Below are 25,497 nucleotides of genomic sequence, written 5' to 3'. Positions count from 1 at the left end.
TCTTGTGACCCTGGCACTCATTCCTGCCTGTGGCAGGAGGTCAGGCGAGATGGTCTGTTCAGGTCCCTCCTGACCCTAGCTACTATGAAACTATGAGAGGTAAGTGCTGGACTGCTTAAGGCCCTCTCCAAACTGTGCAGGCCGAGTTTGCCGCCTCCATGGCGTGATATTTTTTTAAACAGTGCAATATCTTTGAATAAACATCATGTCATTTTTGTTTGTGAAATTGTTGGGTGATGGTAAATTTTTAACAGACAAGGAGATTTATTGTAGTGTATACAGACAGATTTTTTTGTATAAAATACTCAAAAGACAAATGATTGTTTTGGGAAAAAAAGTGTATTTGTTTCCATGTCAACCAGACTGACTTCATGAACTAGCAGGACGCCCTGAAGAAGGGGGATGCAACTTGTTCATCATTGTCTCCCAGAAGGACTGGAGATCCATTATGTTTTTCTTGCAAGGGAAAGCTGAGCAGTGCTGCAGGTTGGTACCCAGGAGAAGGCACAAAGTGGAAGCCTCGATCATTTGCTGTTATTAAACCAAACCCAGGACACTCTTTGTGATAAGCAGGGTGCTAGCCTGGAGGACTAAATTCAGACATAACTAATTACGTTCTGCCAACTGAACGTCCCCTGCGGTTTCAAATGTAGACATACTCTTCCACTCCTGACTTAAAACTCCAGAGTGGTGTTGCATTTTGTTTGGCATAGTTTCGCATTGCTAAGAGCCTCCATGTACAATTTACTGCGGGATAAAAAGATGCAGGGCTTAATTTGCATCAGCTGTTTCCCCTGTACACACTTTCCTTCCCCCCCTCCACAGTTTACCACAGAAGCTAAACTGTAGTTTGGTCCCTAATGGAGGAGGAGTAAGCTACTTGTGATTTAATTTCCACCCTACGATAGGTTAAGAGTGCAAACGTGCCAGTTGCCACAGATTACTTGATGCGTGATCAAGCCCAGCCACTTTTACCTTGTCATAAGTAGTTTGTAAAGCCATACCCTAATTTGCTGTTGCATTCCACCCAACCAAAGTCTGCCTTTCAGAGATGAGGGAATTGGTCTGAATAGAGCATTGTTTTTTTAATGAACATTTTAAGACCTGTTTAGTCCTTCAGAAGAAAGGTACTAGAAAGAACAGACTGCCTGGAAGACCTTCTCCTGGAAGGGGCTATGTGGGACGCTGAATCCAGCTCTTTGCAAGAGGCATCTATTCTCACTCCAGCTCCAGGTCCCATGGTGATTTGAACTCTCATCATTCCCCACGTGCAAAGCTAGAGCTATAGCCCAGTCCCATCAAAGGATTATTTCTGCTTAGAAATTGCCATATTGCTTTAGAGCAATCAAGGTTCTGTTGCGCCCATCTCCACGATGCCTCCTTTCTGCTAAGGCTGGTAGCATGTCTTTTCTCTTTAAACATGTCACAATGTCCCATTAATCTCAGATGTCATTATTGCTCAGGACTGTCAATTAAACATTTGAGCCGTTGCACACTTTGTATCCTGGAATGGGTCGCGCCTCACCGCGAGACTGCAGCTCCTCAAAGCAGGAGAAGAAAACCGACTGGCCTTTTTAGGAGAAGGACCATATTGTCTCTTTTAGAGAGCAGAACATACCCCTCAGTCACTTTTGAACACAACGAGCGCCTCAAAGTCTAGAGCCGAGTCTCTCAGCCATCCCAAGATTTGATTTGGGCACATTTATTCTTGGCCTTTTCATATATAGGTTCATGTTCTGATCTCTCTTATTAAAGGGAAGTCTGGAGCGACCCCAGATGTACCCTGGTGTTACTGAGATTGGAACGTTGTCCGAAGTATTTGGTTTAGAAAGTTCATGTGTGGAAGCCGTAGATCTGGATTAAATCCAGCCAGGCAACTTGACTTAAAGTAAACCTCCTGAATGCTGTTTGTCAGATGCTAGTACACTATTGTTTTAGTTTTGCTCATTTCTCCACTGGGAATAATCATCTTGTTGAGAAAGAAAGTGATCTAATGAGAGAATTAACCCCAGAGTCTGAACAGTGAATTAACTGCAGCTGTGTGAGAGGGGAAGCAAGGCAAAGTCCAGAGAGAGTTTAGAGTATTTCAGAGGAAAAAGGCAAAAGGGGAAGTGATACCAGGAGGCATTTAGCAGTCACCTATTAAAATAAACTGAAACAGGAGAGGGATCGCTTCCAGTACCAGCCAGAAAGAGAGGGGTAGTCCTGCTTAGCCCAGAGAGTACGCTGCTGTTAACTGAGTTCTCCCTTACTCTGCTCCGTTGACCTTTCTCTGATTCTCCCGTACTCTAATTCCTGGTACGGGTGGATTTCTGCACTTCTTCCCCGGAAATGCCAGAAGGTGCCTGAAGGTCGAGGGCTGCTTCTTGACCCTTGCCACCATTTATTTAAAGTAGATGACTGATTTAATGGAGCTAGAGCATGTACCTTTGGTTTGCTTTTCTTCCATTACCGTCTTTGAGACATCCTGTCACCTTTGCACCAATGTGACCTTATCTAAACGAAACCTTCTCTTCTGCCAATGGGAAATATTATTTATATTAGAGGAAAGGCCATCCTTCAGTTACGTAGGAATCTTAGTCCTGGTTTTGTTAAGGTTTATCTGGGTGTCAAAATGCAATCTAAACCCTTATGCCTTCTCAATTCTTTATTGTAATCCTGCCTTATGAAGTCAAAGAGTATGGAAAAGAGATAGCAAGACTCTGAGCAATTCAGATAAATAGAAGGCAGGGGAGATTTGTACCTTATAGACTAACCAAAGTGTGTTATATGTAGTACAAACTTTTGTGAGCTGAAGCTCGTGAGATATATGTGTATAGATGTATGTATGTGTGTGTGTGTGTGTATGTATATACACACACACACACACATATACATATATATACATTAGTCTATAAGGTGCAGCCTTCTACTTGATTTCAGACCAGCACAACTAACTACATCTCCCTGATTCAGAGAAGTCAGTGATTCTCAGCTAAAGTGGGTGTTATGAGATCCTTTTAGGGATGCCATGGGAGGCTGCATAATATTAGTGCTGTTAAGTGTGCAAATACCTACACGTATTTTGCAAGATAAGCTCATAGGCCGTGTCCACACAAGCATGGCCAGCAGCTGGAGTGTGGCTCCGGCTGGCCAGGCTCTGGTTTGGGGCAGTGTGTGCTGTCCCTGCATTCGCTGCCCTGCTTTTTTTGTTTTTTTCCATGGGTTTTTTTGACTAAGAGCTGGGTGTCTTGGATCTCCTGAGCGGTGCGATGGCTCTAAAAGGGCTGAGAACCACTGAGGAAAGTGATCCTATTAATAGGGAATCCAGTCCCATGGCGTGTAAAAGTTTTGAGTACGTATACGAGTCGAGGTTGGAATGTGAATGGACGTCCCAGCCCAGGATGGAGGAAGTGGAAAAAAAATTACAGTTTAAAAGGAGGGAAACTACAAATTGCATGGATTAGAAGAGGAGGAGTAGTTTGCCCACGGGCCAGTGGACGCTTCTCAGAACATTTCCTGGGTGACCGAGAACACTGTAGCTCGAGTTTTTGAGAGAGGAAAATAATATTTTAAAACCCAAATATTTTTATAGTTATCAAAATACGAAAGGAAAATGAAGTTTTTTTACATTTAAATATGACTGAATCTACATTGCCTGTAGAAGTACAGACTAATCAATGTAGAGGTAGGGTTAGAAGAGACCTCAAGAAGTATTTAGTTTATCCCTCTGCTCTGAGCCAGGGTAAGTATAACTAGATCATCCCTGAAAGACACTTGTCTGATGTTAAAAACCTCCAATGGAAAAGACTCCGCTGTCTGCCTTGGGAGCCTGTTCCAGTGCTTCACTGTAATTTATAGAAAATATTCCTAATATCTAGCCTCATTCAATTTTTCTGTCCTGCCCTTGGTGATCTCGAAGAACAAGTCATCTCTTCCCTCTTTATAAAAACCCATTAAATGACTTATCCTTGCTTAGTTTTCCTCTTTTCTAGAGAAAACAAACTCAGCTCTTTTAACCCGTTCTCAAAATCTTGGACTGTTGTTTCTCACCTGCCAGTTCGTCTACATCTTCCATAAACTGTGGTGGTCAAAACAGTATCACAGCGTTGACTCATATTGAGGTGGAGGGTCACTGTAGCCCCCAGGTCCTTTTCTGTGCTATGGCTGGCTAGATGCTTCTTTCCTACTCTGTAATTGTGCGTATGATATATTTTTCCTAATTGTAGCACTGCAGTCGCTTTGACTGCATTTTTTATTGTTGATCTCCACTTTATCAAGGTCATTTTCAATTCTAATCTTGTCCTCATCCACAGATTCGTAAGTGTACTTTCTATTTGACCATCTAAATCATTCACAGAAATGAGAACCAGAGCCATAACAGACGTCAAGTTTGACGGTGAGTCACTGATAATTACCGAGTCCAGTTTGTCAGCTGTGTGTGTATGCGCTCTATGGTACTATCTTCTGGATATTATTTCTCTACATTTGTTTGTGAAAATGACACACAAGCAAAATGTCAAAAATGCTCCACTGAAGTCAAGATCTATTGAGTCTGCTGCTCCCCCGGTCTCCAGTAGCCTGTCCCCTTCAAAGAAGGAGGAAACAGAAAGGGATTGACACCATTTGCTCATGGCTATTTGTTACCACCTTGTCAACCTGTAGGTGCTTATAAATTGGGTGTTTAATAATTTGTTCTGGTATCTTTTCTCATACTGAATTTTTTTTTTTACCTCCTCAGTTTGTATATCTCTGTTTGACTCATCTACAGTAACTTCTTTACCAATTTTCATCCCAGGATCTCAGAGCACCTTACAAGCGTCAGCTAATTCTGCTCCTGGACATGCACTTCCTCCGTGGGCGCTTGTCCATGTTACACCACGTTACACCTCTCCTGTTACCACGTTACGCTGTGTGACCGCAGAGAGAGGCAGTGATCTGTGTGAGTCTAGAGTCGGGCAGAAGGCAGGGCAGGGCAGTATCTTACTAGAAACTATTACTTAATTTCCCAGTGCCCCAATTTACTTCCCTGTGGACAGTTTACTTCTCTCCCTCTTATCTCCCTCTCATGTGTGTTCTGAGGGCTAATGAATGGTTGTAAAATCTGTGAGATCCACAGATAAAAGCTACAATAGAGGTTATTTTATTATTATCATATGTTAATATGCCTATTCAAAAGGGGTAAAGAAAGTACAACAAAAATATATTTGTCAGGTACCCAGGTTGTAGCTGTATTGGTCTAGAGGAAAAGGCAATCAGGACTCGTAGAGATGATATCTTTTATTAAACCAACAAGATTTTTGTGAAAAAAAAAACATTTTAATTGCAAACTTTCAGGCACAAACCCTGAAGAAGGATGTTTGTGCCTGAAAGCTTACAATTAAATAATTTTTTTTGCAAAAATCTTGTTGGTCTAATAAATATACATTAAGAGTTATGAAGTATGAAGAACTGATTGAGGAAGCTAAAGACTTCAGTGAAAATCATGACTAGTGCGGCTAAAATAAGGATGTGTATGAGAAACAAAGAATAAATGTTAGCAATGGTATAGATCCATTGGTAGATTGTGAAATTATTAATGATGATGTAGAGAAGGCAGAAGTGTTAATACCTACATCTTAGTTCTTGAAGACACGTGGGTTGACCTACTTGCAGGACACAAGGATGATGAGGTACTTTTCAGTCCACAAGTAACAGAACGTGAAATCACATCTCCCACATATAAACATTTTAAAAATCAGCAGGCTCAAGAGTCTTAACTAGCTTAGGAAATCTCTGGCCTTTGGTGTTAATGTTTAACAAAGCTTGGAGTACCAGAGAAATACAAAAGTCAGGAAGACTGGTAAGGTGCTGACATTCAGAAGGACAAGCAGGATGACCCCACCAGGTCCGGTTGGTTAGCCTGACCTCAGTCCCAAGACACAGGAAGAAAAGGGAGACGTGAGATTCACCTAGTAAATAATTAAATGACACGATACTTAACGCCAGTCGACGTGATCTTATTGACTAAGTACTTTGATAAGGTTACCAGTTGGAATGATAAAGGTGACTGCGTATATTGTTATTGAGATTTTTATCCTGCTCTATCCAGAAAAGCTAAGGGCAGCTTGCAGTCAAATAGCAAACGACAAAGTAGATTCCCCAAACAGCACCCTAAAACTTCACATTTAGGTATAAGAGGCCTCCCATGTCCTCCCCCCTCCCATTTCCCTGCCTAACACCCAGGGAAGATCCTTCCCCAGAGGGCCCTCCCACGGCTGCGCTCTGCTCTCCTAGGCGGAGGCGGTGGCTGTCCCAAGAACACGCCTAACACACGGCATGACATTCGAAAGAACCATATCGCAAAGACCGTCCATCCCTACCTCAGTCACCACTGAAGGGCAATGCCAAAAGGCACCCTTTAGCATCAACCCAAGGCAGTGCCTACCTGGAGAGGGCCGATCCATCGCCCTCCACTTGGTTGCTTGGCCAAGATGGTGCTTGGGCTGGACCCCAGCCCTCCCCTGGGGTGAGGGAGGCAAGAGGGTGAGGGCTACGGTTCGGTAATATATTTTGCAAGGGATTTGACATGGTATTCTGATTATCCAATATCAGTAAAGTACACATCAAACAGATTAAGAATTGGCTACCTGACCAATCTCAACACACAGCTGTCAAGGGAAAACCTTGTCAACTGGGAATATTTCTAGCAGGGCTTGAAGAAGCAGGAAGGCCAGAGAGCCATCAAGTACTGTGCTAGGTAGGAGACATTTGAGATGGACAGGAAAGGAAAGATGTTAGTGCTGGTGAGAAGAAAGGTTTGGCAGAGCTCAGCTGCCCTCCAAATTCTATTCCTCGCTGCTTAAACAGATCCTGACAAGTCCAAAACAGCAGCCTCATGAACGTAATCTAGTGGAGGGAGGAATGATTCAGAATTAAAGAAAGGAAGTAGATGATGGGAAGGAGAAAGGGATGCCAACCTGTTCAGCTTCATTGTCAAAGCTGTGAGAAACCCCAAAAGCAAACAGCCAGCCTCATTCAGTGTAATCTTGTTGGGGTTTAAAAGTTTTCCAAGTTTTATTGTTAACAGAGGTCGAGATGGAGTCTGACTTGGTGTAAATCAGCACAGACCCAAAGCATGCAATGGAGCTATGCTGATTTCCACCAGCCACAAATCTGGACAAGGGAAATTAAATCCTTCCCTCAGCTACCCTAGTGCCACCACTGCGGGAGGCGGTGTAGAAAAGAAGATAAAACCATGCCCGTCTACTGACATCAAAGCAATCACACAAGCATAACCAAGGGTAGAAGTGGATCCATTTTTATCAGAGAAATATCCTTTTAGTATTAGTCTGGACTTTGATTTCACTTTGGCAATAGCACTGGCGCTGGAAAGTGCAAGCAGAACATTGTGACAAACTGAGTCATCCTTCTGTTGATCTTGAGCGAGGATCCGAGCCAGATCTCTTCTGTCACGGCATTTCAATTATACTGTGGGGATTCATAAAGCTCAAGGTTACACTTCATATTTATGCTGTGGGATTCTTTTTTTACTGATATGACTTAAAGTGAAAGTCTGCTGAAACTGCCCACATGTACAGTTTACTGCACGTATCCCCATTAATGCAGGACTGTCCAGCTGGTTGCCCATGGGCCACCCCCAGGCTCCCACCTGCATGCTGTCATCCCCACCCCGCAGCAGCCAGAGGCTCCAAGCTCCCCTTCCCTCTGGCTTCCTCTTCCTCGCCCTGGCCCTGCTGCAGGGGTTGGGGCAGTACAGCATGACACAGCCATCAGTGCTTCGGGAGCTTGTGGTGGGGAAGCTAATGGTCAGTCGGGGCCCCTGTGTGTGGAGTGCAGCACGGGGAACATGCAGTGCAGCAGGGGAACCTGGTGTATGGTGCAGGGGAGGGGGCCTGGGACCTGGGTCCCCTCCGTGTGGCCCCTGCTAGCATGGACCCTGGCCACGAAGAAGTTGGAGAGCCCTGGATTAATGCATGTGTCTAATAGTAAGCCATCACTTTGCATCTATAGTCTTGAGCTGCTGAATAAGCTCACTTCCATTTATCAATGGCCACTGACGTCACTTCTTGTGATATAATCCATGTGCTCTCGCACGCTTAAGGGCAGGGTAGCCTGACATGGAATCCCGAAACCGTCCCCAACTGTTTGAACGTCTCATGACGTGTATCTGCCAGCACTCACATTGTCTCTGGCCATTCCTCTCCGTTTAGGTGCTCGCTCCGTAGCACTTTTTTACGGCAGGCGTGCTCCTCGCTGCTACTGACGCTGGAACTCTCCTCCGAGCTTTCGGACAATATGTACTTGATCGCCACGTCATCCTTCTCATTCATTTGCAAGCACAGGCAGGAGGATTCGCTCACCTTGAATGAATGCCCCCACAAGGTTTGGCAGAGCTCAGTACCATTTGCAAACACCTAGGTGTCAAGTAAACAAAGCAGGTTAAAAAGAATCAACTTAACTGTCAAACCACCTTCAGCCTGAGTCCCTTTTGCTCTGTATCGCGTGCAGTCAGTCACTTTTCGGGTGGAATTGCCAGACTGGTGGCGTTTTAGTCCTTCTTAGCACTGGTGCAAACAACCGTGCAAGGGACAAGGCAGTGAAGATTTGTTTCCAAAGTCGTATGAGTATGTTGGATCCCACAGACCAAAAAACAGTGTGTGGCTAGCTCAGCCCTGTGCAATACTGCTGAAGTGCTGTAGTGTAAAGCCAGTAATGTTTTATTTATGTACCCTGACACATATTCTTTCCAGTGGCCTAAGCACTGGTGCTAGGCACTGGACAGAGTACAAGACTCCGATATCTTTTATTTGTCTCCATCACAGATACACACTAACTTCATGGCTATCTCAGATTTCGGTATTCTCCCTATACCGTACATCATGACTGCTCAGGACCTCATAAAAAGAGAGGACAGGAAGAATTCAGAAAATTTACCTCTGACTTGTAGAAACTCTGAGGGTAGGGAGAGAGCCCCAGTACCACTTATCCTCCCTTAAAGTGGGCTTGACTACCCGTGGCCTTTTTAAGCAGGATTAGCCTAAAATCGCCATTTTTTAGGTACATTAAGGGCACATGTCCACACGTATGCACCCTTAATGCACCTTAAGGATGGCAATTTTAGGCCAGTCCTGCCTAAAGTTGATACCTGCTTAAAGCAAGTACCAAATTTAGGTTGGTATAGTTAGCCCACGTGTAGACACTTAAGGCACATTAACACGGTATGAGTCAATGGACACACAACTGCGTTAATGCGCATTAGCATGGCTACACAATGCCAGCCTAAATTTAGTGTGCCTTAATGCACATTATCGCATCTATGTGTAGATGTAAGCCTAAATCGCCTTAATACGCCTTAAACAAAGGCGTATTAAGTTTAGGCACATGTAACTACCCATGTAGACACGCCCGGCGAGTCTCCCTCTCCAGCCCAAGGGGTCCATTTAGTTCAAGGAAATATTAATTATAGTTTCCTGCACCAGCTTTAATTGAATTTGTCCTGTATCTTATTTAGCAGTGACATCTTTGCAAGAACCATCAGTCACATGCGCTATATGACCATCCAGGGAATGAACCTCTTGCCTGTTGCATTTATGCCATGGAAAACTTTTGCTCTTCTAGTCCGTATTTAAACAAACATTGTTATCTTTTGTGTTGGAAAAGCTAAGAATAGGTACCATTTGTAGCAGCAGAGAAGGCAGGTTATGTACTTTGGCAAATCCAGGAATAAACCATGAACTTCATATTTGTTTGTACTCTGTACCCACATATTTGCTCTTGGGATTTAATATTTTCTGTTTAAATAAGAGAGACTTAGACACGGCAAAGTAAGGGTGATAAGCATGAGCACGATGGCAAATAATGCAACCTCAAGGGAAAGGCAGATGTAGTGTCGCACAGCGATTAAAACGGAGTAGCTGAACTACTGCATCACTGACTTACTCTATAACCTTGATTAAGTCACCTAACTTCTCCTTATCTCCCGTTACGACTGTAGGACTAACATGTATGTCACAGGCATGTCGGGAGGTTTAGTGGATCTTCATAAAACTCCAACATCTCTGATAGAAGTGGTTTTAGGTACCTAAAGTATTATTACAGAGGTGGTTAGCCATGTTGGTCTGAGCTCAGGCAGAAGATAGGGTTGGGTGGCAACTTAGAGACTAACTGGTTCAGAGGCACAAGCTTTCATTGGCAACAACCTACTTCATCAAATGCTATCGGATGCTTATTATTGTTACTTAGGGACAGTGTAATATAGGAATACTAACAAACTGTTGCATAGTCTACTCTTAACATCCCCTGTTCCCTACTATTGACTGCTACTAGAAGGTGTATGTGTACAGCGAGGGCAGGGAAGACCCCTGCCCATTGCAGCACTCCCTATCAATATAGTGAATTCAGTGCCGCCTTTTCCAGCAGTTCTGAAAATTATGGAGGGTGCACCTTCTTCACTGGATTATTGTTACTGCCCCTGATGTGTCAGTCTAATAAAGGAAGTCTGACCCTGGTTGATTCACCCTGGAGCTCAGCAAGTCACTCATTTCTCTGTGGCTTGGAGATCCTTGCATGAAAGCTGTTAGGCAGAAGATAGGGCAGGGTGGCAAGAATTTATCTGGTTCACAGAGGGATACGCTTCATAAGAGACAGCCTGCTTTGTCAGATGCTGCGAACGGTGAACGATGTTGTAAGTGCCACGTTTCAAACCTTCAGGCTCAGTGATGTGGAGGTGAGGATGGGGACCTCGATGAGTTTGTCTCTCCCTGCTTTTCCCAGAATAGGTTCTTGTTCTCGTGAAGGATGTCTCTTCTTTCCCCACAGGGGACACTTGGAGTAGACTGTAACCTTTGCTGTGAATGAGATCATAATTGCCTCTTCTGATCTAAAGCTCTGTCAGCTATGAATAATATGGAGTCCATCCCATAAATAACCCTATAGGCCCTCTGGGCTCTTGCTTTTAAAGCTACAACTGATCTGCAGGGGCCTGGCTCCATCTCTGCTGCAGTTCATACCAGTGAAGCGCCGAGGCAGGCGGATGCCGCTTCACCTCCTGCACTGCTGCCTGCGTGCTCTCCTGCAGGCCCGAGAAGATGTAGGCAACCCTCGAGCGGAAAGGCCTTGTTATCCTTCTCTCTCCCCTTGCACGCTCAAAATGTAGCCGTCTGGATTTACTTTCCTCCCTATGCCTGTCCTTTGCAATGCCACAAAGCTTATTCCTTCAGCTTCCAGCTGTCTTCCCTTGCTTCCAGCGGGTCATTTCAGGAGTAACATCTGTACATTCATGCTTATTTCCTTATGGGAAGTACAGGGTTACACTCCACAGGCTCCAAAAAACACTCGCTCATAAGCTTATCTTGGCTAAGTTCGTCTGATACACGGCACTTCCTTCTCATCTTGCTGCTAGCTCTGCGCTCCAACCACTGAGTAATTACAGGGCTGCAGGACAACAAAACCAAACCAAACGCTGCCCACGGTCCGCTCTGCACGTCAGTCCTTACAGACCACGGAGGCTTTCAGTTGTTCCACCTGCTAGGCTGAGCTCTGCTCTTCGGACCAAGCAGTTTCGCAGGAAGAAGAACAGTAGAACGAGGCTCATACATTTTCAGACAGCATGTATAAGACTAAAGCTGGCCAGGATCCACGATTCATTCTTGATATCCAACACGAGCTCCAAATGCGCCTTCCAGCCGTTCGCATATGTCAACTGCAAGGCTGCTGATTGCTCCACCGTATGGGATAAGGGCATTGGAAGAAACAAAGCATCTGTCTGCGATGCACGAACATTGGAGAACGCTCGGTGCCTTTTGGATGTTAGCAAGTTTCCTTCCATCAGCTAGGGCCAAGCGAACTGAAGTCTCACTTTTGGACTGTTTCATTTTAACATGGGAAGCATATTTTTTAAACTGTTTAGACAGTGCTGTGAGGTGTTTTGGCTATCGCAGCATAAACAGGCAGAATACCAATAGCTTAGATCATTTGCTATGTTACTGTGTTGCTGCCTGATACAGCAGAAAGAGAAAAGAGGCGATATTTCTAGTTGGCAGAAGGTTTTAAAACATAATGGGTTTTGTACCTCGTGTCATCATTTCCGCCTGTACAAATTGAGAGCAACCATACGGTTTGAGGAGCATTATTCATCTACTTTATACAGACCAAGATGACCACAGAAGGTGGCAGGCCATGCCCTTTTATTGTTGAACAAAATATCTCTCTAATCACATTTTCTCCTCTCTGGTGCCTCTCTTACCGATACACTTTTGCATAGCCCACATGCACATTCAAATTGTCCCGTTTGTTACAGCATCCGTTTTGTTCCTTGACCAAAAGGTCTGTGGACCCCCCTTCCAACCCACAGCGTGTATTATCATTAGAACTGAGATGAAGAACAAGTCATTGTGGAAGACGTTAAGTAACTTATGCACACAGCATGGGTTAAAGCAATTAAAGAGTGGGAAGAGAGTAGCAGAGGGCAGAACAGAGCTATACATCGAAAGTCACTGTCAAGAGGGCGTTTGGGTAAAATACTAATCCTCTAACTTCATCCCAAACACCGAGGTTAGAAACCCAGTGCCCCAGTTACCCACCCAAATCCCTGTCACTTCCTGAGTCCGTTTTAGACTCCGTTACGGACAGACAGCAACTCTCTCCCTGTGTTATTTGCAGCACAGTTAAACACCTCACTTCCCGTCAGATTTCCAAACCAATTTGAACAGGCAGTGCGACTCAATAGTTCAGAAACTGAAACAGAGTCTGCAGTCTTTTTGCAGTTCATTCATCAGTTATTTAGATTATGCCAAGCTTGCCTGTTTTCTCATATTAAACTAGTGCTGTTATGTCCGCTAAGGTTGCTGCCCCATCGGTAGCACAGGCCGCGAAACAGCACGTCTGCATTTTTAGGAGCGCTCTTGTAAGGATCAAGTGCAAAAGGAATGATTGCTGCTCTGGAAATTAATGTGTAGTGGCAGATACTTGCTTTGGAAAAACCTCATCTTTATGCATAGCGTTGGGTAAAAAATATGGCCAAGAAGAGGTGTGGCTCTGTTCTCGCGTAGGAACTGCTGTGCCTGGTTTGAAGTGATAAGATGTTTTGGATTTGCTGGATGCTTTTCCTTTGCTGACAGATGCGTTTTCTTTAAAAAAAAAATAACTGCAAGTGAATTAAAACCTGATGAAAGGTTCCAGGCTGAAACCTTTGATTTTCAGAGCAAGGACAGCATGGGCAGGGACCAGAGCCTATTTCCAGAGGCCCTGATCTCAGGGCTGAAGCTATGTGAAAATAAGGCCCCAGTCTGCATGGCCTACTCTCGTTTTGGCTTTTCTTGCTGACCTAGCAATTAAGCGTTATTTGTGGTGCTGCTTTTGTATCACAGATATTTATCCTGCACGACCTGGTCGGTGACTGCCAAGAGCCCGCAGCAGGGACCTGCTCTTGGTGCAGAGTCAAACCTGTGAAGTCTGTTACCCCTCCTAACAGATGAGCTTGCCGTTCTGCCTACCTCTTCTTGTGTGTGAGCAGTTCTCCCAGGATCACTGAACATACTTCCTTAGCAAAAGTCCAAACCTAGCACTGCACTATACCCTTTTCCCTGGATCGTAAGTCCATTACAGTCATTGGAACGACTCCCACCGACTCTTTAAAGTAGCTTGGATCAGGCTCCGGGCAATTTTTGTTCCTAGGATTCTTTTCAGCCCCGTGTTTCTACACTTGTGCTCTCACGATTAGGCACCCTGGCCATAAAACCTTCCTCAGGACCAGATGGGCTCCAGTTCTGATTTCACTTTCAGGACAGGCTGACTAAGGTGAAGCCCTGAAAAACGAAGGCATCTCTGTCCCTTTGTTCTTGCATTGACCGACAGAACGGGGTCCACAGGGCAAGGACTTGATGGGTCTGAGGAAGATAATCAGGAGCGTTTTAAGGACTCCTGTCACAACCCAAAGTTGTGGTTTTTTGTTTGTGTGTGCTTCGGCACCGCTAAATTATGTCCCCGCCAAATTGCAGCTTCATTGCACGGGGGTGTTTTCTTTTGCAATAGGAGAACCCGCGTGCAAAAGAGTATTTCCCGCCGTTTGTAGCCTTCTTTGCATGGTGCATTTCTTTTGCATCATAGTGATGCACGGTGCAAAGGAGTTCCCGCCATTTGTATTAGGATTTCTGCCACATTTTGGCCAATCTTAATATAGGCACACGTGGCGGCTAGCGATTGGCTTGCTAGCCGTATAAAGAGCTTGGGTGGTTTCCGCCCAACTTGGAGAGAGAGAGAGAGAAAGCAATTGGAGTTTGGGAGAAAGAGCGTAAAGATCTCTAAGCGCTGCTAATCCCTTCGAACCCAGCTTTTTTTTTCTCCTTAAGAGAGCAATAGAGGGCCGATTTACCGATCCCACGGAGTCTTAACAACTCCGGGGGCCTATTTACCGAACCCACGGAGCTTCAACCACTCCGGGGGCCAAACGGCCTCTAGCCTCCCCTCGTCGCCGAGCGCAATCCTAAGACGTATCCCTTCCTTTTGAAACTACCGAACCCGCGGAGCTTCAACAACTCCGGGGCCAATTACCGAGCCGAACCCGCGGAGCTTCAACCACTCCGGGGCCAATTACTGAGCCGAACCCGCGGAGCTTCAACAACTCCGGGGCCAATTACCGAGCCGAACCCGCGGAGCTTCAACCACTCCGGGGCCAATTACTGAGCCGAACCCGCGGAGCTTCAACAACTCCGGGGCCAATTACCGAGCCGAACCCGCGGAGCTTCAACCACTCCGGGGCCAATTACTGAGCCGAACCCGCGGAGCTTCAACAACTCCGGGGCCAATTACCGAGCCGAACCCGCGGAGCTTCAACCACTCCGGGGCCAATTACTGAGCCGAACCCGCGGAGCTTCAACAACTCCGGGGTCAATTGTCGGAGTCCTCTAGCGAGGATTTAAGCGGAGCTGAGCCTGGAAAACTGTCCAGCCTACACCACGACCATCTTTGGTGGAAGTAAACAATCTTTTAATGAACCATTACGCGTCCGTGACTAATTCTAGCTCGCCACCGGTCTTCTTCGACCCCGCGTGCCCAGGCTGCTGGCCACAGCCTGCGTGCACAAAGACGGGCTCACATACCGCTCCTAGCCCACACATGGCCGCATGGATGGGATCGGGAGGCGGCCCGCACAACTCCCACAAGATTTTGCAGAACAAACTGCCCTTTTTTCTTGGGCAAAAATACTGGTACAAAATGGGAACAAGGTAGAAATGCAGTATAAACCTAATGGGGAAAATGTTAAAAGTGCTTGAATGATTTGGGAACCCAGCTCCTATTTTCAAAGGAGATAGAGGCACTTAGGGGTCTAAGTCCTGCAGGTGCTTTTGAAAATGTTACCCAACATTTCCATTTGCTATATACTCTGAATGAATAGTGGTCTAATAAATGATATCAGATTCACCCAAAGACCCTTGTCTGCCTGAGTCCTTAGACCAACACGGCTGCGACCTACACCCCTGTAACATGGAGGATATCGAATTCAGCCGTTTGAAATGGAAACTGTACAACGTGAAAAAGACAGAAGCCAAACTCAGCAGCGACATACTCTCTAAGCCTATGCAAGAAACACACCTTTGTTCCCAGAGGACTAAACATCCACAATCCTGTGACTCCTACAACTCCAAATATGCTTCACAGCTATGCAGGATATTTAAGTTGGTCTCATAAAAGATATCATATTCACCCAAAGAACCTTGTCAGAATTAATAGTAATTTTCTGCGCTTCTGTCTCTAAGCATCATGATGGTTGAAACACCAGATGCACCTGAATTTTGTCTACATTAGAGCTTCCAATCCTGCTCCAACAGTGGTAGGAAGTGTTAGGAATAAAAAAAAATAATTTGGTATTGTCAAAGCCTAGTGTTTTTGAAAGCAAATTGATTTATACATTGCATTTTAGGCCCACAGACTTGAACGAAGGAGTAAGGACAAACACACTAACATATACCAGTCGTGTCTGTTAGTGCTGTTCTGTATGAATCTCTTGTGCTTTCTTACCTCGCTGTATGGGCTACAGTCACTCTTACAGTGGTTCACTCCATTGTCATCCCATTCCCAGTCTGTCAACCAGTTGCGGACACAGGTCAGGTCCTCTTTGCAGGCTTCATACCTGCATGGAGATTAGCAGGGAAAAGAAGAGTTATTTTCCTTGCTGTAATTCAGTGCTACCACTAAATTATAGTGATGCAACACAGGGCAGGATCTGTGGGTCGCATGGATAACACTCTTGGCTTATAGACCCTGTTTTATCCAGTGATCTCAAAGATGAGCAATACAGGACAGGCGCCCCCAGGGAAACCTACTGACAGAGGGAGTCATGGAGAAAGAAGGGTAAAAAAGGAGCTAAAATGGCCAAGTAAAGGGTTGGTGAGAGGCATGTACATCGAAAGATAGAAAACAGTCAACCAATAAGCAACTAAATAAGGTCATATTGGGTGCGTTTACACATTGCTGCATGGTGACGTTGCTACGGCGCCATGCTTTAGTACTTCCTTTTGGAAATACTAAAGCACAGTGCGATACGGGATGTTACCGTGTCGTGCAGGCAGTGCACACTTACATTTCCCAGCTGCGTCGCTGCAGCGGTGCACTATATCCAGGGAGTGCACCACTGTGGGAGCGCAGCTGGCAATAATGTGTAGACCTGCGTGATTGCTGCGTCGCCGTAATGCACCCTATGGGCACTGTAGGGCAACATGTAGACGTGCCTCTTGTGACCTCGGGAGCTGAGATTGAATACGAAGCAGAAATGTTCAAAGACCCCAAGGAGTTAGTTTGGTAGGAACTATTGTAAACGATAACTGAAAGAGAAGCGTGTCAGTGCAACCTCATATCAGCCACTCCAGGAGTTCCAAAATCATGAGCCAGCTCTCCCAAAATCATAAGACTGCCTCAAAAATAGCAGGATATTTAAAAGAGTACATTTAAGGTTCGTTTTATTTGTCTTTTTTTTAATTTTCAGGGTGCAGTTGGTCAAATTTTAAAGGAACTTGCTTTTTTTTTAAAAATTAAAACAGAACTTTTTACATATCCACATAAATACATCATCTGAGGCTTTAGAAGACACAAGAAATAGGAGACTCGCAATGCAACTGCGATAGCACTGCTGTACTTACATAAAGAGAAGCACGTGCATTTTGCAGCATCTCGGCCAATGACTGTAAGTCCTTTAGGGTAGGAACAGCAGCCAGCAGACATGGCCACAATTTGTAGGTGCTGGTATACAGATAACACCACCGCTGTCTGCACACCTGAACTTGGACATTAGTCTTTCTAATTGTAGTGGTGTTCAAGGCCATTTTTCACTTATTTTATATACAAAGTGTGCAAAGAAATTGAAAATGTTTGTGTCTGAGGGTTTTGCATTCAGTCAGTTTTCAGCAGCTGTGTTTTATAGCATGCCAGCGTAGGCGTGAACTTCTGGGACTAGATGTGGAATCACCTGTGACACACTGAGATGTTAAACTTTAAATTGTCTGAGTTCAGCTTTTTCAAGGGTAACTTCCGACAAATTTCAAACAGCGTTCAGGAACATGTTGTGCAAAGTCCAGGGCTGTTTTGCTGATCGCAGGCTATACAAGTCATGGAGTCACGTGTTTTTATCACTGACATTTATTGGTGTGACAACAAATATAGACGGAGATTAAACCAGTTGTGGACTGAACAGTCTTGGGAAGGAGAATGGGATGGTCTGCTGCTGGACTTTGTGGGCCTGCTACGAGTACAGATCTCAGAGTGGCGAACATGGGGGATCTGTCCTTAGCATACCACTATCAGGCCGGGCTTTGGTCTCGTGGCTGGCTCTCAGGATAGGTATAAACACCAGAGCTTAAGCAATTAAGCCCAATTCAAGAAAATGTGTAACCAAAAGTACTTATATCCGCCCCCTTTCCATATAGGGACTTAGGAACGTTATGCTGTGCATCTAGGTTTCGAAGGCACCTGAATTCAACAAGAACATTGAAATATTTATACTTTCATTTGATCTATGTTGCACTTGCATGAGGCTTCCTGAAATCAGGATGAGCCCTTCCTACCCTCCCATGCTGAGTGCTACGCAGACATATTAACAAGACAGTCTGTTTTTCATAGGCTCTTTTTTAGCCTCAAGGAGTCAAGGACAAAACTGAGCACAATCATAAATTCTGATGGTATTTCTGCTGTCAAGAACCTCCCAAACGGCTCCTCCAGGCTTGAAAAAGCACCAGTGAAAAGCATGAATGTAAGTACCCAAGAGACTCACCTTTATACTAGCCACCATGCACTGGAAGACTGATCTACTTTTTACAAGCCAGGGTTGTTTTTTTTTTTTTATTTTGAAACTAATTTAATACCCGGAGTTATTGTTTCAGACCCAACACTTTCCCTTCTGATAGGGGCCCTTTTTGCAGGTGGGTAGGAAAAGAAGCGGCTCATAGGGCTCTTTACAGTCCACGTGGACTTCAAGATAACAGATTTCAGACTGGTGGAAGCAGAAGATCATAAAATAATAGGAAGAAAAGGGAAAGCCCCAGGCTAGTCGGATGAATTTCTTTGACGTGAAATCACTGCTCTTCCAGAGCCCTCTGCACATGTCTGCCCACAAAGACGTGCAGTTTGCAGCAGACACATTTGTGAAATGTCAAGAAAGTAGGTCACATCCCGAGCGGCACTTGAGCACACTAGAGGATTATAATGAATACAATGCATAGGAGGAGAATTGGGAGCGCTATCCCGGATTGCCAGGAAGAGCAGCAGTCCCATCCACGTGCCTCTTTCGTCTCTGGTCTGTAAGGCAGGGGGGACAAACCTTTCTGGCAGACGTGCCACAAATTAGCCCCGCACCCTCCCCGAGTGCCACTCCGATCTCCGTCCATCCCCTGCTCCTTGTCCTGTGCTCCCTGCCTGATCTGCTGCTTTGCTTTCTGCTTCTTTCCTTGTGCTCCTTCCCGGCTTTGCTTTCTGCTTCCTGCCCTGTCTCCTGCTGTGCTGCCTGGGTTGCTTGTGGCACCTGTGCGGCCGGTTAGCTATCCCTGGGCTAGGGAATGGCACTAGCATCGGGAAAGAAGACACAACCATGTTCCTACGCAGCCCTGCATCACTGGTACATTTTGTCCTGTGCAAGATGCTTGTAATCCCAAATGAAGCCGGAGATCATGATATTATTTGTTGGCGGTAGGGCCCACTATTTTTAACAAGCTTTCCATGCATTCAAGGGGGACAGTTCCTGCCCTGAGGAGTGCACAGTCTATTATAATATGCAAACTTCTTGCCCCAAACGGTCTTTCCTTTGATGGCTCTGCTTCTTAGCCCAGTGCAATTTTCTGCCATGACATTTTCTATCTCCTCTATGCAACAAACTCTCAGAGGAGCTAAGAAATACTATACTTTAGCACCTTCGACTCCGAGTGCAAGCTGTGCTTCTTCAATTTGCTGTGTCTAGCACAGACACAGAGCAGTGCAGAAATATTCAGTAGCTAGCCCTAGCAAAATATGGCACTGCAAACAAAACTTCCCCTTGGGAGAGGATGAGAGAGGAAAATGAACTGCAGGGATGAAGGCAGTATGAGAACCTGTAAAAAACAGGACAGAAAAGAGCAGAACCTGTCTGGGCACTACTCTGTGTTTTGTACACGCCACATTTTAGTTCAAGCTTGTTTGGTAACGTGTTTAAAAGTGTTATAGTAGTTGGTTGCAATTTTCCAAAGACTGAAGAACCTATATTCCAACAATATAATAGTATATAAAGTGTCTAAACCTAACAGAGCGCTCTGCATATCTTACTATTTCTACTACGTATCAGTCAAGGCAGTAAAACCAAATTACTTCAGTTGCCAAGCACAAACTTAAAAAACAAAATGGATGTAATACCTTTTTCAAGCCTTTGCATATGTTTTCTGATTGCTTTTCTATGTGCCAGGATGTCATGATTTAAGACCTAATACTACCAACCTGTTAGAGCTACAAATAAATGCTAGAAGTGGATTGCTGGAAAATTAGAAATCTCAGTGGGATGTAATATTTGTAGCCCTGATTACCTTGTGAGGAGGGGTGTGATGTGTAAGGTCTGAGTCCTGGGCAGAAGCAGGGGCAGGGGCAATGGCAGGGGGCAACAACAGCTGCTCCTGAGCCCCCTCTAAGTTGATGCCCGGTGCCTGGGCCCTAGTCACCCACACTTGGTTAGACTTCTGTCTGTGAAATGCTAGTGTTAAGACTGTCCTATTGCATACCTTAAAACGCAGAAAGTAAAGTTTAGTTCCTGCTTTTATCTGACCTTTAACTACAGGCGATGTGTGCCAGCGATTCCCTAGTGTACCAGCAGGTCCCTAGTATATTTTACCATGACAGATAAAAGAATGTAATCAATCTTGTGAGCTCATATTTAGCCTGTATGTGTGATTATGCTAATCACATAATCCGAGAGTGTCAAATTCACCCTGGGCCCTGGGCTGGATCTGGACTTCAGGGCTCCTCCCAGGTCAGATCCATGTAGGCGCAGTGGGGCCAGGGCCAGTGGCATCGGTCCGGAGCAGGCAGTGGTGTGGGTTGGTCATTGAGCAGCAGTGCAAGCTGGCAGTGCAGATCCAGGGCTTGGCTGCAGCCAGGTGAAGGAGGGCCATAATCCTTATTTCCTTAATCATTGAACCCTTATAGAATATATACTTGAGATGTTACTTACTACTGCTATGACCAGTATATTATTTTGAAGACAATAACATCAATAGGGAAAACAGTAAGATTAACAAAACCCAAGCTGGCAGAAAGAAAGAGCAGGTGGGGAGAACTGCTACCAAGTGCTGCTGCTGCATTTTTGGAAGAGTCACGCTTTGCACATTTGCAGCTTTCTTGCACAGGACTGAAGCACGCATGTCAAATTTACATACAGAGATGAGGAAAATTAAACCTACCAGTCGTCACAGAAGTTTTGGCACAAGGGAACAAACTCAATAGCAGCGGTGTAGTTCGGATTGATCCAGTGGGCAGCATATGGGGAACACCGGTAAAAGCACTCAATTTTCTTTGTATAATCTTCACAGCTGTGTCAAGTGAGAAAAACAACAAATAAGCCCACTTCTTCACATCCAGGCTATAGTCCAATATCCAGGCTGTTTCAGTGGGATGTAGCTCATTAATATTAGATTTTCCCATAGACCCGTTGAAGTTACTCAAAAAAACACATACTGTATGGAACAGCTCTCCTGGGGGTGGCAGGCAACCACAGTTACTTCTGCACATATGTTTTTGCTTAATTGTTTTGTACTTCTGTTCTTTTTTTTCTATAGCTTGCCATATTTCACAGCTTGGAAATCTAGCAACATACCAAAAACCTTAATTACGGAAGACGTTCTTTATGATTACAGAACCCACGAGACGACAAGATTTTTTTTCCTCGTAATTACTCTGAAGTTTCATTTCTGGCCTCCCTTGTGTAATTTGTTTGCAAGACTTGATAATCTAATTTATCTGCTTTTTAAACAAGGGAAGAGGCCCTGTCTATACAAATTGTGGACCAGATTCACTGGTATGCTCTGGCTGCTTTCCACAACTACAGCAACGCAAAGTGGTTGTAAACCTTTTTAACCAGCCAGTTAAGTCAGGTTTATGACCGCTTTTCATTGCCAGATCGGTGCACAGCAGACAGATCTGGCCCCATAATCAAGAACAGGCCTTAAATGGCATCATTTCCTTTTCCACAAAATAGCAGAAGCTCCTCTGCACAAACAGCTTGTGCTTTAGGATTTGAAGATTTTGGGGAGAGGAAAGGGGGAGGAGGGAGAAGCTGATCAGATGGCAGCATCTGGTCCTCTTCCCGAGCTGGTGGCACCTTCAGGCAAACCCCAGGAGTTCCCAGGAGAAATTCCAGGGGGAAAGTCGTGCCGGCAGCTGACGGTCCGCCGCGGGGGACACGGACACCGTCGTATCGAACTTACGATTTGCTGAGATTCCCACATCTGTTCCAGTAGCTGTTGTTTACTTTGATGACTGGCGAATGGTCCAATTGCGCCGTGAGATCTGCATCGCAACAGGAAGCTGTTGGAGACAGAGCAAAGCCCCGGCCATTAGGGTTTGCTTTGACGCTGTACGTGAAGGATGCAACATGTAAAATATTCATCTTTTGGCAAGTGATCCCAAACAGTCCCTTGGTAACAAGTAGGACGCAGACCTTGCACAGGAAGACCTTTTACAACGCTTACATTTCCGATCTTGGAAACACTAATGTGAGAGCTGCCTAAGTAGGACTGAATTGGTATCAGTATTGCTTTGTGACGATGTATTCATTCACTGCCAAGAAGCTAAGTGGTGTTTAACCAGATGTGATGTCCTGGAAGAGTGAAAGTCTGAACTCCAGCCTTTTAATTCAGAAGTTACTAAATACACAACAAGAAACAAAAGATGAAGTGCAATGAATATTACTTTAATCAGCCTTTTCAGACTGTTTTTTTTCTGGTGGCTGCTAGTGTTTAATCAGGCCAGATATTTAATCAGGTCGATAGTTTTTTTCATTTGCACACTGCAATCAAGAGATGTATGGTGCTATTTAAATTTTCTCATATTTAATCACACTGGGTCACGGTGATTCCTGGTTTAATTTTACTTAACTAAATGCAAACACATGAGGGATGAAATCTGGAACATAAAAATTTGAATAACTGAAAGCAATGGGAGTTTCGTACCAGGTCTCAAAGCTCTTAAGCACTGGTTGTAGTTAAAAGCTAATGAAAGCTACTTTACAAACACAATGCCTGGTAATACCATGCCAAATTAAATTCATTTAAGGTATGAGAGGGACAGTTTGTTAATAGATGCAAAGGTCAATTTTTAAATGATGTTGAAAAGTTTTAAATTATGTTGAAAAGTCTCTGCCAAAGACTGATCCGCTCTTACACTTTGAGTACAGAGTGCATTCGTGCATGTCTGGCTCCGGGCTCGGCTTCTCTTTGTGAGTATCCCCTTCCAGGCAGCTAAACTCTTTGCATGTAGATGTTGCTAAGATAGCGAAAAATAGGGCTGCAGCAAACTTCAACATCTTCACGTAGCACTTGCCCTGTCAGGGAAAAAAATACGTTTGATCTGGTTTGCTTATGACTAGGAAAGGCCATCATACTAAAAGGCAGGTCTGTTTGTTGTATTTTTAAAGAGGTAAAATTAAAATACGTTAAACCAAGATGAACAGTCAAATATTTGTACAAAGGTTTGTCTGCTTTCTCTTCCCCTAGATCTCAATATTTTTAACAACCGTTATTTTTGAGCAAAGAGGGACAAATGACTGATACTTGGCACCGCAAACACAGCATCTTAACACAGCTTGAGATTCAGAAGAACGCAGAGGTCATCTCGCTTCATCGGACTAAAGGCCCGTCTCGTCCGGTTTTCTGTTTTGGGCAGTGGCCGGTATGAGTTGTTTCAGAAAAAAGCAGAAGAAACACCGAGTGGGTAATTATAGTGTAACCACCCCATAAAGAAAGTTTCTTCCTAACCCCCGATCTGAGACTGATTTTGAGATCTAAAACTAGTATGTAAGAGTTAGTACGTTGTACCCTAAATCATATGAGTTCTTATCTTTTCTGTTTTTAAACTCTATCTAATGTAACTGTAGAGGCCACCGTTAACAATTTCACTGTCCAATTATTATTATTTTTTTAAGTCTTGCTAAGAGCTTCCCATCAAAGATCTCTTGTGGCAATGGCTTCTCCAGGCTATTTGTGCGCTGTATGAAAACACAGTTATTTGATCAGTTTTAAATTTCTTTGCTATTTAATTAAATATCCCCTTGCCCTGTATTCTGCAGAAAGATAAATGGAGAGCCAGATCTGCTTTCTCTGTAACTGTCGGCATTTTGTATAACTCGTATTTATCTCCTCCCTGAAGTGGGTCAAATCTTTTTGATATTTTTCACATGGAACTTTTTTCTAATAATTTTCTTTGCTCGTTTCCAAAACGATGTTATTTCTGTAACAGCCTTGTTGAGAAATGGTGGCAAGAAGTCAAGGTGGTATTTTGGGTAATCTGTTTATTTACATAGCAATATTATTATTTCCAATATTATTTTTCCATCTCATTTCTTATACCTTCTAACATTTTGTTTGCTTTTTCTTACCACTGTTGCATATTGAGCAGAAGTATTCATGGAAACAGCCATGATGACGACTAGGGATACACTAGAACACGCACAGGACTAACAGCTCATTCCCTAAATGAGTTAATCTTTTTGATAATGGGATTTGGGTTCTTAAGTCAGTTGAGCTGTTTGAAAATGTTATACAAGGCCATTCTCCTGTGTTCACACAGTTAATTTATAACTCGGTATAGTATTCCACTTAGGCATAAATACAATTGCAGACCTTAAATGTTCATTAAATAATGGACAGCAAGTTTACTGCTCACTGCTTTCTTTTTTCTTTTTTTAATGTTTCCTACAGATACACTGATCCAAATTTATCACAAGGGAAATTTCATTGACTTCACTGGATTTCTAGGATAGATGAACATCCCGTATCTACCTGGGTTCTTCTGTATCCTGGGAAATGATGTAGTTCTTGGTGCTGTAGGTGAGTGAATTCCGGTGTATCTAAAACACCGGTCCAGATCCTTGGCTGTTGTAAACTGATGGAGCTCAGTTGTTTCCAATGAGGCAGTGCTGGCTTACACAACCTAAGGATCAAGCCCAATATTCTCTGTATCTGTATTTTTTCTATGATTAATCCAAAACCAAAAGAAAAAAAGACATTGGGCATAACGCTAAAAGTTCTCCAAATTCTAGACTACAAAAGTACATGAATGAACGAGGACTTGCCTCCTATAACACAACATAAGTGTCTGTGCATATTATTGGCTTGATCCATCAGTCTTTAATCAAAACTTTCTACTAATTTCATCAAGGAATTTTGCCTGAATAACACATGTATAATCAGCCCCTACATTTACACTAGACTTTTTTTCTAGTGTAAATGAAATAAAGAACGTTTAAAGTTTCTTTCTATAAAGAAACTAGAAGTTTTCTTTCTATAAAGAAAACAAAATACTACATGAAAAGAAAGCTGTCTTTATAACTTCAACATTGATTTCTCACCTCTTCTGCTGTCTTTCTTCTTGCTACTTCTCTTCGGGACTGGAAAAGAGCAGGTTGCTCTCAGCCTTCCTCTTTATATACACACCATCGGTCCCCCAGAGTTTGTTTGTCCTAGAAGAGTTCCTTGACCTTTTGGAAAGGTAGTGCACATTTCAGGAGCAGATACAAGGACTGCACAAGCTGACATGCACAGAGTGCTCCTTTATTGCTTGCAGACTCACTCACGAGGACAAGCAAATAAGAGTATGAGGTTGGATTTTTTAAAAATGAGTAAATTCTTCCCCCCTCCCCCCACAAGTAACCCCAACGCTGCACACCACACTGGTCACCTGCTGTGTGGGCAGTGCCAATGGCACATGCCCCCTGAGATCCCACACCCCATGCAGGCAGCACTGGCGCTGCATAGCTCCCCCTTGCATGGCTGCATGCGTGGCAGGTGGCCCTCT

At 44.2% G+C, this 25,497-nt stretch overlaps 1 protein-coding gene and 1 long non-coding RNA gene across 2 annotated transcripts; one reads left to right on the top strand and one right to left on the bottom strand.

Annotated features, from left to right (window-relative positions):
• The first annotated feature begins 4,329 nt into the window (after nucleotides 1-4,329).
• On the top strand, nucleotides 4,330-24,582 carry LOC106722340. Its single transcript, XR_003094640.1, has 3 exons — nucleotides 4,330-4,378; nucleotides 23,199-23,411; nucleotides 24,402-24,582. It is a non-coding gene; the product is annotated as an uncharacterized LOC106722340 (long non-coding RNA).
• On the bottom strand, nucleotides 6,986-25,083 carry LOC102380528 (riboflavin-binding protein-like). The gene is made up of 7 exons (XM_006015767.3): nucleotides 25,052-25,083; nucleotides 22,867-23,026; nucleotides 21,912-22,011; nucleotides 20,889-21,017; nucleotides 16,000-16,111; nucleotides 8,164-8,396; nucleotides 6,986-7,449 (listed from the first exon to the last, which is right to left on the bottom strand). The coding sequence occupies exons 2-7, from the start codon at nucleotides 23,006-23,008 to the stop codon at nucleotides 7,431-7,433; spliced, it is 735 nt and encodes a 244-aa protein (XP_006015829.1). The 5' UTR covers nucleotides 23,009-23,026; nucleotides 25,052-25,083; the 3' UTR covers nucleotides 6,986-7,430.
• Between the last annotated feature and the right edge of the window lie 414 nt (nucleotides 25,084-25,497).

Source organism: Alligator sinensis, unplaced genomic scaffold (genome assembly GCF_000455745.1).
Source record: "Alligator sinensis unplaced genomic scaffold, ASM45574v1 scaffold781_1, whole genome shotgun sequence".
Taxonomy (NCBI): domain Eukaryota; kingdom Metazoa; phylum Chordata; order Crocodylia; family Alligatoridae; genus Alligator; species Alligator sinensis.
This window is presented reverse-complemented; position numbering and strand designations above follow the sequence as displayed.